Source organism: Salvelinus sp. IW2-2015, linkage group LG21 (assembly GCF_002910315.2).
Source record: "Salvelinus sp. IW2-2015 linkage group LG21, ASM291031v2, whole genome shotgun sequence".
NCBI lineage: Eukaryota > Metazoa > Chordata > Actinopteri > Salmoniformes > Salmonidae > Salvelinus > Salvelinus sp. IW2-2015.
This window is the reverse complement of record NC_036861.1, coordinates 273,715-288,515: the sequence shown is the minus strand read 5'-3', so window position 1 is coordinate 288,515 and position 14,801 is coordinate 273,715. Positions and strand designations below refer to the sequence as shown.

The 14,801-nt window shown below is 41.2% G+C and overlaps 1 protein-coding gene across 1 annotated transcript in view; it reads left to right on the top strand.

Moving 5' to 3' along the window:
• The window catches only part of LOC111982478 (VPS10 domain-containing receptor SorCS1-like), a 167,617-nt gene that overhangs the window by 75,032 nt on the left and 77,784 nt on the right, over window positions 1-14,801 (top strand). The window contains 1 exon segment of the mRNA XM_024014047.2: window positions 388-496. Coding sequence (XP_023869815.1) covers window positions 388-496 — 109 coding nt within the window.

The following is a 14,801-nucleotide window of genomic DNA, read 5'->3' as shown; positions in this document are numbered from 1 at the left end:
CAGCTTTACGTGAAGTTTTGCACTTTGTTGTGCCTTTTTCTCCTAACAGTTTGGACTGAAGGAGTAAATGACATGATTTGACTTCAAATCTTTTCCTGGACCATAACAGAGAAACTATTCCAGAAAAATTGCTCCTGGGTGATGCTGTTTCGAATTCTGTGCTGTTTTTAAAAGAAGAGCTGGACATTGGTCAGATAGTTGGAGACATACACCCTGGCTAGGTTATGGTTGTTTATCCCTTGTAATCTGAGTGTGTCGTCGTAGAACAGCGAACCACAAGGAGGTGGGACGTAATTGTGCATGCTACTACTAAACATTCTCCAGGGGATTTTTAATTACAACAAGTAATTCATCAAGTCTTCATCAAACACTCTGATTAAATTCCAGGTCAACCGACTACGGAACCACTTACCAGAAGCCAATTGAGAAAGTGGGGGCGAAAACAATCGCTCAGCTACTTTGTACGTCAGTCCCAACAACACAGGAAGAGCGTAAGGTGCATTTATTTGCGTTTTTAAGTGTTGTCATTTTGTCTTATCTCATAGTTAACATCTCACTTTTCCATTCTGCTTTCCTAATTGCGCCTCGCTGTGTGGGGTTTCTTACACTGTAATCCTGCACAAATGTCCTAACTCATATAAAACAGCCCACTTTGACTCAAATATCGACGATCTATCAGTATAACTTCTAAGTCATTTTGAAGTAGAAAAAGTTGATCTACTCATTGCGGTGCAGTTGGATACACTTACGAAGGCACGTCAATGGACTTGCAGTGCTGATGTCAACTGCCAATATTAAAACGAACATACATTTTTGAAGTTAGTACATGTCTGTTGGGTGCCTCTGTTTCTATCTTCAACAATATTCCGCCACATCCATTAAGCATGCTATCTCCACCCAGAGAGTTAGCCAGTGATCTTCTAAGAAAATACTTCCACATCGTATATAATATTTATACCCGATCCCTATAATTTCTCTCTCTTTCCCGCGGAACTAATGAATTAAGACCAGACAAAAAAAAAAGAAGGAAGGAAGAAGGATGTTAAAAATTCGCAGTGTTTTTTATCAAAAGGATTAGTAAAGCTCCTTCATGATTTTCGACCGTTGGCTCCCCCCCCCCCCCCCCCCCCCCCCCCCCCCCCCCCCGCCCCCCCCCTCAACCCCTCGCACCCCCAACCCCATCGCAACGCCCTTCTCCCACAACCCTCAAAGGAGCCATCCTGACCAATTCGAACCATTAGTCCCATCTCCCTTCATTCCTTTCCGTTCTCACATTCCTCCCTTTTTAACAAGACTCTAATGAACAGGTCATTTTCTCCGTATTTAATTCTCGTCTAATAATGAAGATGAAATGCGCTCCCTAACCCCCACTCCACACTCTCCTCACCCCCGTGTACAGTCCAATGCGAAAGCTTCTGTCATAGACCAGGAAAGAGTGTCAAAGCTAATGGTGAAAGGATGGGAAAAACAGCCAGTGAGCTTTATCATTGCTGTGGACTGTCATGTGGAATGCCGGCCTGTTTTGTTTGGAAAGCATGGACACTGTTGTATTAACAAGAGGTAGGAGGTAAGCCTATGAATAATCATGCAAAATTTAAAAACATCAAAGACCAGAAAAGCTTTGTCAAGCTAACAGATGTTGATAGTGCGACAGTACAGGGAACATGACATTCTCAGTGACCTGAACCATTTTCCTTTAAATAGTAGCTGTGGGACTGTTGAGCGCTGCTGGAAATAGTGTGGAACTGTTTAGCCTGTGGAACGTTAAGCCCGCGCTGTTTTAAAAGTTTTTATGTGACAAGAAGTGGAAGGTATATGCCTTTGAGGAGTTCAAAGAGTTCAGAATAGCCTGTAAATCATACAAAGACCTTACTGGCCTACCTAGTAAATTCAACCGTCTCTGCAGCAAACCTTCTAGCCTATATACACTGAACTGCTACAAACAGTAGGAACAACCGTTTTTAATATTGGTTTGCCCATCAAGACAGACCTCAATTCGTCCAGGCGGCCACTGGATCTACAAACGGTCGTTCAAAAAGGATGTCCATAATGTTTTGACACTCAGTGTACGTCTCTCTAAACAAAACACAGCTAGTGGGTTCTCAAAATGGCAACAGCATACTACGCAGACCACCCCTTTAACACAGAACTCAGGTGATATGACATGTAAAAATGAGTAGCTGGGTGCTAATGCCACACACCCACACACACACACACACACACACACACACACACACACACACACACACACACACACACACACACACACACACACACACACACACACACACACACACACACACACCACACACACCACACACACACACACACACACACACACACACACACACACACACACACACACACACACACAGAGAGCCTGCTGTGGGAAGAGGAACCCAGGTTACCTTTGTCATCATCACTCTGGCTAGCTGTCACCCACACTGTTGGGGTAAGTCAACTTTCTGTTCCTGCAGGGAATGGAGGAGTAGAGAGGAGTGGAAGAGAGATGCATGGGGTCACTGGTGTACAAGGACCAGTGGAGACCAGTCAGAAACAATGGACCACTATTTTACCACTGAGATCAGAACACTGCATGCATTCTGACTCGTTCTGAGTATGAGAACGCTTATAAGGGAAACGCTTGGGGAGGCAAATAACTGTATCAGTCGTTTCTAGTTTTATTACTGGTATGTATGGGATACGCATGGTATACATCGTCCAACAAACCACTTACTGGCAGGTTCCTTCCGGACAGTGAAACCACAATAAAACATAATAAAACATAATAATAGAAACATAAAGTTAATGGTTCAGTAGAATAGAATAAACATTTTAGCATAAGTATAATACAGGAAGGCACAATTTATAGTCCAATATTTACACGTGTTTGGGGGGGGGGGGGCAATGTATAAATTGAGCAGTATAAATAGTCTTGTAGCAGCCGTTGTGATGTGTATATGTCTGTGTGGGCGAGTGCATGTGTGCTAAGGTGCAGAGAATCAGAGCAGTCCAGTTGAAGAGTAACCACAAGCAAAATAGTGGATAAACAGGTTTTAATACAGAGAAATGTGTAAGAAATAACGCGTACTGACGGTAAATATCGACAACCCCTCTGACATGCTTGCAGATCATTATCTTGTATAAATGTTTGGTAGGGCGGCTAATGCTTCCAGAAAAAGAATGGAATTTGAAGGGAGGCTGATTGAGCGACGGACAGATTCAGACAAACAACCTCTCTGGTTCTTTCTCGGAAGCAGCGTTTTTTTTGCTGTTATTGGAAGTAATAGCTGTGTTTTCCGTGAAAATTGCAGAACAAGCTCAATTTTGGTGGCCTCTGGTATATTCTAATGCCTTGGTTCCATCCAAAATGCACCCCTAAATTATAGAATAATTGAATGACTTCTCCTCGCATTTTGGTCAAATTTGTTGTTGTAGAAAGATATTTCTTTACAGTAATATGACTGAAAATGATTGCAATGTGGTGTGTTAGTAGTTTTGGATATTGTCTAGGCCTAGTTCTGATCACAACTATTTTCTAAGTAAGAAAACCTCTTTAACATTAAACCTATTCAAGTCACATTTACAGTCTTACTTCAACAGGTATGATTGAAGAATGAAGCAGGTATTAAACATGGGCTTTGCTAAACAGAAAGCAGCAGTTGTCTGTTATCTTTAATTAAATCAGTAGGCCTATATCAATATCTTTAATACTAGCGTATAAGTATCACGTACATGATCTTTTGTAACCTTCAATCTGTATCATATTTTGGACCAGAATGAGGCGCTCTCTCCACTTCTTATTGTTCCTGCAGTGAGAGTTCGACATCTTCATCGAATGTTTTCATAATTTATCTGCAGATAATCGACTAAAAAGCAGGAGTAGCCTACCAGTATGCAAATGAGGGAGCCAAAACACACGTCTCTTACCGATGAGATTCGGTTCCGTTCACCTAGCAGATGCATTAAAAAAAGAGCCGTTAGTTTGCGAACAACCCATCACTAGGCTACACTGACGAGCCACTTTACGGTCACTGGCAAGTTTTTTTCATGGGCGAATCCTAGGAAAAAACAAACAAGATCTTTTGGTTTACATGTCCCGATGCAATACCATGGACATAACTACATTGTATGATTTATGAATAGCAAAGGGACATAGGAGATTGACTTCATTCAGTCATTTCGACACCTTTTATAAACTTTTAAATGAAAAATGCCTTGGTAATTTATGAAGTGGAAAAAGTAGTCGGCTTACAATGAGTGTTATCAGCTATTTAGCCGACGGCCGGCGCTTATAGAAAATACTGAAGAATGCTTTTTCTCATGAACATATTGACTAAAGCAGCAGTCATCGGCACAAATGTTTCAGGCGAAGGCCTTAATTATTTCTGTGTGTGTGTGTTGTGCTCCAAAACAATGACAGCCTCTGTCCAGCTCAGACAGCATCAACAGGCAGGTGGGTGGAATATGAATTTGCTTCAGATGAGATCTCTCCCACTACGGAGTTCAAATACTTCCATTCATTGCCACTCTTTTTGGAACAAGCACATATTTATAAGTGCAAATTCATATTTAATGTCCTCGAACTGTCCTCAAAGTAGTACAGACAAACTCTTTAGAAATGTTCCCATCACTTCCCAAAGAAGTGCAAATGAGGGTACGTACAGATGTAGGATCTTCATTTGATCACTCGTTTGTTGCTGAGAATTTTCCTGCACAGCAGGAAATGCAAACTTCTAGTGTAGTCCATGTTTAAAAAGGCTTCTAAAGTTTGTAATTTCAACATTAAAATGTAAGACTTAATTTGCCCTAACAAAAAATGTATCAACCCCCACAAAAAATGTCCATTAATTATAATCCACATAATACAAATTCCATGTTGCTGCTGGATTATTTTCCTTCTGTAGCACACTGGTTCAAATCTTTAAGTGTCTATTGACAATCTAAGTAACATAATAAAAAAATCCCCATTTAAAATCTGTCAGTTTAAGCTAGATATATTGGCTGCGTCTCAATCCACCGCATCCGCTTATGTTGGCCTTCTGCATCTGCGGTGGAAGGTGACCGAGCTACAGCGGTATTTGTCAGACCATGAGACATCCCGAAAATCGGTCTTCTCACGAAAACGTCTGTAGCATCCGAACGGTTTGGCCTATAACCCCTGGAAAGGGGAGAATCTCACAAACACGATGGTGTTCTTTGTTTTGCTCTACAACCCCCACAAGTGTCACAGGATTCATCTGAAGGTAACCCATGTAATTGAGTGGAGGTATGGAGGTAGCTTTGTGCCAAAAAAATATAAGAGGTTATTAAGTATGTGTCCAAAAAAACTCAAATATTTCCTGAGCTTACTTATATTACCTAGATATAGGACAGACACTTTGAAGCCTTTTTCCTTATGATTTATTTTTTGACTATGTTTTTTGGACATTTATGAATGTTTTTCTATGGGCTAAACACAATTCAATATTTCATCCCATTTAAAACAATTTTTTTATTGGGATACCTAAAGGGCTCCTAAAATGTTAAATCAAATAGCTAAATGGTTCATCATATGAGCATCTTTAAACAATTCCATATGTCAGTTTAGTACTAACCTCATACATCAGTAAAATGATTAAGAAGCAGCTCCACTGCCATCACTTAACTTTTTAGGGATAGGGGGCAGCATTTTCACTTTTGGATGAATTGCGTGCCCATAGTGAACTGCCTCCTACTCTGTCCCAGATGCTAATATATGCACATTATTATTACTATTGGATAGAAAACACTCTGACGTTTCTAAAACTGTTTGAATCATGTCTATGAGTATAACAGAACTCATATGGCAGGCAAACTTCCAAACAGGAAGTGGAAATTCTGGGGCTGGTTGATGTTAAACTCATCGTCTATTCACATCCCAGTAAGATATGGATATGCTCGCACTTCCTACGCCTTCCACTAGATGTCAACAGTCAGTAGAACGTGGAATGAAGCCTCTAGTGTGATGTGGGGCCGGATGGCAGCTATTTGAGTCAGTGGTCTGGCAGAATGCTAGTTCCTGGTTAYGCGCATTACTCATRATAKSGCCATGCGTTCCATTACTCTGTAGACAAAAACGWAYGCTCCGGTTGGAACGTTATTGGATATATATGATAACAACATSCTGAAGATTGATTCTCTACTTAWTTTGACCAGTTTATTCGACCTGGAATATAACTTTTTAAAGTTTTCGTCCGAGTTCGCCTGGACCGGCGCCAGCGTTTGGACATGTGAACTAAACGTGCTAGCAAAAGGAGCTAATTGGATACTAGTAATGGACATTATCGAACAAAACAACGATTTATTGTGGAACTAGGATTTCTGGCACTGCATTCTGATGAAAGATCATCAAAGGTAAGGGAATATTTATGATGTAATTTCGTATTTCTGTTGACTCCAACATGGTGGAGAAATGTTGTGTATTTCTGAGCGCCGTCTCATATTATTGCATGGTATGCTTTTTCCTTAAAGTTTTTTAAAGATCTGACACAGCGGTTGCATTAAGAACAAGTGTATCTTTAACTATATGTACAACATGTATCTTTCATCAAAGTTTATGATGAGTATTTCTGTTATTTGACGTGGCTCTCTGTAATTACTCCGGATATTTTGGAGGCATTTCTGAACATGGCGCCAATGTAAACCGAGATTTGTGGATATAAATATGCACATTATCGAACAAAACATAAATGTATTGTGTAACATGATGTCCTATGAGTGTCATCGGAAGAATTGCTGAGAAGGTTACGTAAAAAATTAATTATGTTGCGTGATTACGTACATATAGCCGCTCTTGCTGGAATCGATGGCTTCTGGTAACGTTTTCACATGTGTCATGGCTAAACTTATCGATTATTGTTGGTTTCCGCTGATTTAAAACGCTTAGAAATCTGAAAATATTGTCGAATCACAAGATCTGAGGTTTTCCATTCTATGCTTGCTATTCTTATGAATATGTTTATTAAGAGTTAATTGGTCATACACGTTGCTCTCTATTAGTAAATTTCTAGTCGTCTTGTGATGGTCGTGCAATTGTAAACTTGTGATTCTACCTGAATATGCACTTTTCTTAACAAAACCGATCCTTTACCATAAAATGTTCAGATGTCCACATCTGAAGAGGTTTTTTCTTGGTTAGTGGCTTATCAATATCTTAGTTTAGCCGGATTTGGTGATAGCTGAAGTGTAGAAACTGTGGAGTTAGAAAAGTGTGTATTTGCTACGTTTTAGCTAAAGATTACAATTGTTCCCCTGTAAAACATTTAAAAATCTGAAATGGTGCTTATCCACAAGATCTGTATCTTTCACTCTGGTGTCTTGGACTTGCTGTTAATATTATTTAGATGCTACTACTCTACTTGTGAAGCCCTATCTAGCTATGCCTAAATCAGTGTGTGGGGGCAGCGGGGGCTGATTCCCCGGACCCGGCCGGACTCGTCTAGTTAACCGAGACCGTACCGAGTCCGACCAATACTGGCTTTCCCGGAACGGCTCCAAAATCCCCGTCATTTGGTGAAGAGACCACAAAGAAAAACGAGGACCGGAGGTCAGGCTGCCTTCGCTGAGAATTCAGTAGGCGACCGAAATACCCTGCCTTCCTGTCCTTCGAGCCTAACCGTTGCACATGGAAATAATCCCGACGACTCACCGAGGAAGATTTAACTACAACGGACATTAATTGTAAATATCGTTGTACGGAGGTCTGCCCTGCAACCGATGGACATTATCAACCATACCAACTGGCTGCTTATACGCTGTCTATTGGCAGGAACCCCTAGAACTGCCGTCTGGTGCTACTTCGAGACAAGGCGGTGCTGATGCATATATGTAAACAACCAACGCCCCCGATCACCCTCGCCCCAGGTGGCCTAGATAAATCCCCCCAAACCCCAACTAAGCCTCAACACCCCCCCCCCCCCCCCCCAACCTCCACTCTGCCTCTCCTCACCCCCGTGTACAGTCCAATGAGAAAGCTTCTGTCACAGACCAGGAAAGAGGTGTCAAGCTAATGGTGAGAGGACGGGAAAAACATCAGTGAGCTTTATCATTGCTGTGGATTGTCATGTGGAATGTTAGCCTGTTTTGTTTGGAACATGAAAGTTGTTATTACAAGAGGTAGGAGGTAAGCCTAATAATTGTGCAAAATCAAAAAAACATCAAAGACCAGGAAAATGTTGTCAAGGTAACAGATGTTGATAGTGAGACATGCAGGAATACAGTATATGAGCATATAAATATAGTGTGGACTGTTAGCCTGTGGAATAGTGTGGACTGTTAGCCTGTGGAACGATAGCCTGCACTGTTTTTAAATTTTTATTGACAAGAAGTGGAAGGTACAGGCCTTGATGTTGCTACAAAATAAAAACTAACAAACTACTAACAGTCAAATAGCCTGTAATCATACAAAGACCTTACTGGGCTGTACCTAGTAATTCAACCTGTCTCTGCAGCAAACCTTCTAGCTTATACACTGAGTTTACAAAACATTAGGAACACTTTTCGTAATATTGATTTGCCCTCAGGTAGACTCAATTCGTCGGGGAAATGGACTCTACAAGGTGTTGAAAGTGTTCAAAAGGGATGCTCATAATCTTTTTGACACTCAGTGTATGTCTCTCTGAACAAAACACAGACAGCTAGGGTTTCTAAAATGACTCAGCAGCATACTACTGCAGAGCCACCCTTTAACACAGAACTCAGTGATATGACGTCTAGTCAAAACAAGTAACGCTAAATGTAACGAACACAGCAGCTAGACTGACCATCAACACACACACACACTACACAAACACACAAGCACACACACACACACACACACACACACACACACACACACAGAGAGCCTGCTGTGGGAAGAGGAACCCAGGTTACCTTTGTCATCATCACTCTGGCTAGCTGTCACCCACACTGTTGGGGTAAGTCAACTTTCTGTTCCTGCAGGGAATGGAGGAGTAGAGAGGAGTGGAAGAGAGATGCATGGGGTCACTGGTGTACAAGGACCAGTGGAGACCAGTCAGAAACAATGGATCACTATTTTATCACTGAGATCAGAACACTGGAATGCATTCTGACTCATTCTGAGTATGAGAACGCTTATAAGGGAAACGCTTGCGAAGGCAAATAACCGTACTATCAGTAGTTTCTAGAAACATACAGTTAATGGTTCAGTAGAATAGAATAAACATTTTAGCGTAAGTATAATACAGGAAGGCACAATTTATAGTCCAATATTTACACGTGTTTTGGGGAAGGGGGGTAGATGGGGGGGCAGTGTATAAATTGAGCAGTATAATAAGTCTCGTAGCAGCCGTTGTGATGTGTGTGTAGCATGAATGTATATGTGTGTGTTTGTCTGTGTTGGTGTGTGCATGTGTGCTAAGGTGCAGAGAATCAGAGCAGGTGGTCAGTCCAGTTGAAGAGTAACCACAAGCAAATAGCGGATAAACAGGTTTTAGTACAGAGAAATGTGTGAGAGAAATAACGCGTAATGACGGTAAATATCGACAACCCCTCTGACATGCTTGCAGATCATTTTCTTGTACAAATGTTTGGTAGGGCGGCTAATGCTTCCGGAAAATGAAAGGAATTTGAGGGGAGGGTGATTGAGCGACAGACAGATTCAGACAAACAACCTCTGGTTCCCTCTCAGAAGCAGTGATTTTTTGGGGGGGAAGTAATAGCTGTGCTTTCCGTGAAAATTGCATAACAAGCTCAATTTTGGTGGCTTCTGGTACATTCTAATGCCTTGATTCCATCCAAAATGCACCTCTAAATTATAGAATATTTGAATGACTTTTCCTCGCATTTTGGTCAAATTGTGGTATTAAGTAGAAAGACATTACTTCACAATAAAATGACTGAAAATTATTGAAATGCAGTGTTAGTAGTTTTAGATATCGTCTAGGCCTTGTCCTGATCACAACTCTTTTCTAAGTAAGAAACCATTTTTAACATTAAACCTGTCTTCTCTTGAGATTCAAGTCACATTTACAGTCTTACTTCAACAGGTATGATTGAAGAATGAAGCAGGTGTTAAACATGGACTTTGCTAAACAGAAAGCAGCAGTTGTCTGTTATCTTTAATTAAATCAGTAGGCCTATATCTATGTCTTTAATACTAGCATATAAGTATCATTATCAATCTGTTTTATTTGATCATATTTTGGACCTGAACGCTCTCTCCACTTCCTATTGTTCCTGCAGTGAGAATTCAACATCTTCATTGAATATTTCCATCATTTATCTGCAGATAATCGCTAAAAAGCTAACTTAACCATTCAAAAAGAGCCGTTAGTTCGCGAACAACCCATCACTAGGCTACACTGACGAGCCACTTTAGCGGTCACTGGCAAGTCTCTTCATGGGCTTCGAATCCTCGGAAAAAACAAACAAGATCTTTGGTTTACATGTCCCGATGCTGTACCATGGACATAACTACATTGTATGAATAGCAAAGGTATATAGGAGATTGACTTTATTCAGTCGTTTCGACACTTTTCGTAAACTAGTCAACACTTGCCGTTTGGTAATCAATCACAGTAAATAGCCTATGTGCTCCGACTCCATGGCTGTATAGGCCGATAAAACATGCGAAAGACTGACAGGTGTCTGTACTATCAATAGATCAATAGAAGATGCATATCATTCATTTTAGCGGCAGAAGGCTACATGGACTTTTCTGACTATCTAATTGAACATTTTAAGTGGAAAAAGTAGCCGGCTTACAATGAGTCTGTTATCGGCTATTCAGCCGACGGCCGGCGCTTATGGAAAACACTGATGAATGCTTTTTCTCATGAACATATTGACTAAAGCAGCAGTCAGCGGCACAAATGTTTCAGATGAGGGCCTTATTTATTTCTGTGTGTGTGTGTTGTGCTCCGAAACAATGACAGCCTCTGTGCAGCTCAGACGTCATCATATAAACCACATAATAACACACATTTCCTGTTGCTGCAGGATTATTTTCATGCTGTAGCACACTGGTTCAAATCCTTAAGTGTCTATTGACCCACCCATGAGTCAATCTAAGTAACATAATAATAAAAACATCCCCATTTAAAATCTGTCAGTTTAAGATAGAGATGTTGGCTGCGTCTTGAAGATGACCGAGCTACAGCGGTATTTGTCAGACCATGAGACATCCCCCAAAAATCGGTCTTCTCACGAAAACGTCTGTGGCATCCGAACGGTTTGACCTACAACCTCTGGAAAGGGGAGACTCTCACGAACACAGATGGGGTTCTTCGTTTTGCACTACGACCCCCACAAGTGTCACGGGACTCATCTGAAGGTAACCCATATAAAGGAGTGGAAGTATGGAGGTAGTTTTGTGCCAAAAAACATAAGGGGTTATTAAGTATGTGTCCAAAAAAACGACAATATTTCCTGAGCTTTCTTATATTACCTAGATATAGGACAGACACTTTGAAACCTTTTTCCTTATGATTTATCTTTTGACAGTTTTTTTCTGTTGCCATTTATGAATGTCTTATTCAATGTTTTTCTATGGGCTATAGTAGTAAACACCATATTCAATATTTTATCCCCCAAAAATGTCCAATATTTTATCCCAAAAATGTTTAAATATTTTTTGGGGATACCTAAAGGGCTCCTAAAATGTTAAATCAAATAGGTAAATGGTCCATCATATGAGCATCTTTTAACAATTCCATATGTCAGTTTAGTACCCCCCCATTATATTTGTAAGCATAGAAGTGATGCCTCTTTCTTAATCGTTTGATTGTTGTTGATGTTCCTGCAACAGGATGTCATTTGATAGTTGAGGTACTAACCTCATACATCAGTAAAATGATGAAAAAGCGTCTCTGCTCCCATCACCTAAGAAAGTCTTACTTTCAGCCTTGAATGTAAGATAACACTCCAAGGTTACGACATATGTGATCATGTAATATGCATACTAAACTCATTAACTGCAAACATCTGTCTTAATAGCTATAGTGGATGATTAGCTAGCTGCAACACATGGTGTGATAACTTCTGTATGCAGGATACATCCCATGTACAGGAACACTCCAAAAGCAAAACAGGGACGTGGAACTCCCATGGGAGCCAGCTAGCACGAGTATGTAAGTTTAGCGTGCTAGCAACTGGAACTGCCATGGGACCCAACTGCCATGGGACCCAACTGCCATGGGACCCAACTGGCTCTAGCATGATAGTTTAGCGTGCTAGCACGGCGCAATTGACCTGTTCCTCACCATCCTTCAGCTGGTGGAGGTAAATGCTAGCACGGGAGTGGTTACTCATCTCACTGTTCTTCATGGGAGACAATACAGGTGTGATCTGAGTCAAGGCGAGTTAGCCATGCTCTGGCTGAAGGAAGGGAGTAGCTGTGCATGTGGTGGTAAATGTGATGGAAGTGAACAACCTAACGGTGGAAAAAAATATAGAACATCTGTCAGCCCTAAGGCACAATCTACAAATGAGAGCGAGGCAAGAACACTAAGGCCCATGAGCAGGCGGAGAAAGAAAGAGGGAGGGAGAAGCCAATGGAGAGAGAGAGAACCACTTGGAGTGCTTCCACAATCTCAAACAGATCGCATCGCATGACGCCACGTATCGTGATTGTTTGTGACGAAGCAAAATCAAGGGTGTGGCAAAACGGCATGCTTCCTTGCCCTTCAAGTAGACCTACCTCAAACTTTTTTGCTTGTCTTTCCTTGTATGACCTCATTATGTGATGCAGTGTAGAGGGTCTGCACTCCAAAAAATATAATATACATATTTTTTTTATTCTAGAGGCAACGCAAACAGTGTTATCATTAACATGCGTAATATTATGCATCAATCCCCGATTAGATGTGCTTGTTGTACACAACACTCCACCAAGTCTTCCAATTTGTTTTTGTGTGTGTGTTGGGTGGTAGGGACTAGGATGGGAGTCATAAAGCCCCAATTACCGTCAGTGTGAAGATGCAATGTTAGTGTTGGTGAGGTCTGGGCCGGAGTGCAGTGGGAATGTCAAGGAGATAGTCAATTAGTCTAGACTTCAAATGCCTGAGCTCAAGAGACAGTACTTGTGTTAATAAGGAGAGTTCAAAGTGTTGCAGCTCCTGGTTGGCTAGTGGACTCCATCAGGGAAGGAAAATAAAGAGAAGGGCTCATTATAGTCCAGAATAGAGAGCTGTAATAGTGTATGCAAAAGACAAGACAAAGTTTTAAGGGAGTGATCAAATACGGGTGAAATGAAGAGGTGAACTGATGACGAGGCAATAATGATACAGCCTGTCTGTCTGAATAGAAATCCAAGAAGATGATCCATGCACCATTTGCCGCAATGTGTTCTCACTTGTTCAATGTCCCTCTTTCTCTTCTTCCCGCTTGGCCCCCATTTCACTTTGGTGAGACCTTTGCCCGAGCAACCCAAGTCTCCCGGCTGACATTTTTATTACCCTCGTATGAAGACTTCACTTCTTTTCCCATGCCAGACCTTGTCCCTGCTTGATTGCCCTTTTTGCCCGTAGCCTCAATTAGGCATCTACTCGGTCTCCCATCCAAAGCAAGACCTGGATTGTGTTCAAATGGACAAAAACGGACTGAAACAGAGGAAGAGACTACCTGGACCTGTCCACTAAGAAATGCTCATTTTAGTTTTCCTTTGTAAAACATTTTAAAACCTGCCCTAAATGAACATAACCCTGTAGTTAAACCCATTCAATCCCTTTCTATTGCTGACATGTTCTCCATAAATAGGCTATGCCCTGGGTTCAAAGCAGCAACCGCTAAATAACGCCTTAGGTAGGTCTTTAGTAAGCGCAAGTACAGTACATTGTATTAGCAGATGAAGAGAGTGAAGTCCATTAGGCAGAAATGATCTCTCCAAGGCATTGCAGGGCTTTTCATTAAAGATGTATTATCTTTCCTAGGTCTTAGTGAGTGTGTTAGACTGAGATTTCTTACAAAGGAAAGAGTAGGCCATTTTTATTAATTCCAGATGGGCATACAGAGGAAATGAAGCAATTCTGGCAGTAATTAAAATGCACTGTGGACAATTAACTCAGTTGTAATAGCATTATTAAGATACATTCTTAAGACATTAATATAGAATGTCCATGTGAATATTTGAACATTTCACTCACAGTAGATAGATGTACATTCAGATTTACTGTAGTTCAAGAGCAGTATGTCTTATAAGATTTACGCAAAATGATCTTGCTGCCTTTTCTCCTGCCAAGTTGGATGGTTTCTATTCATGATTTCCCCCATGGAAAAACCCATAAACTTCCTATCCATCAAACTCTAACTTATTTGCTGGGGAGGTTTCTTCTGTTTTTGCACACATTTTGGAATCGCCCTAACAAAAATATAAATTGGACTAGCTGACCAGAACGGCCAAATTGTTAAGTTTTAAACAGAGGAAGTTGTTATTTTAAAACTCTGGGGGGTCCATGGAGGTACTGTAGGGGGTCTGCGAAAATAGATATTTTTTATTTTACGGACTCCTCACCTAATTGGCTATCAATAGTTCAAAACAGTTAGGTGAATCAGGTCGGACTCGGATGGAGAGTGAGTGCATTGTTCAAGATGGATGAACAAAAGGCAAGTGGTGCACAAAAACGCAGCGAAACGAAACACCAGGTGGAAGCTAGTAGGCCTAGTTATGCAGCAGCTAGCAGCTTGCCAGTCCAGACTGAGACCTCACTGCCCGGGCCCTGCTATGAGAGTGGCCTTGCTATAAGAGTGGCCTTGCTCCCCCACTTCTTGCGAATAGTGACCGTTCCTCTAGTGAGGGTAACGGGTACTGCCAGAGACCCCCC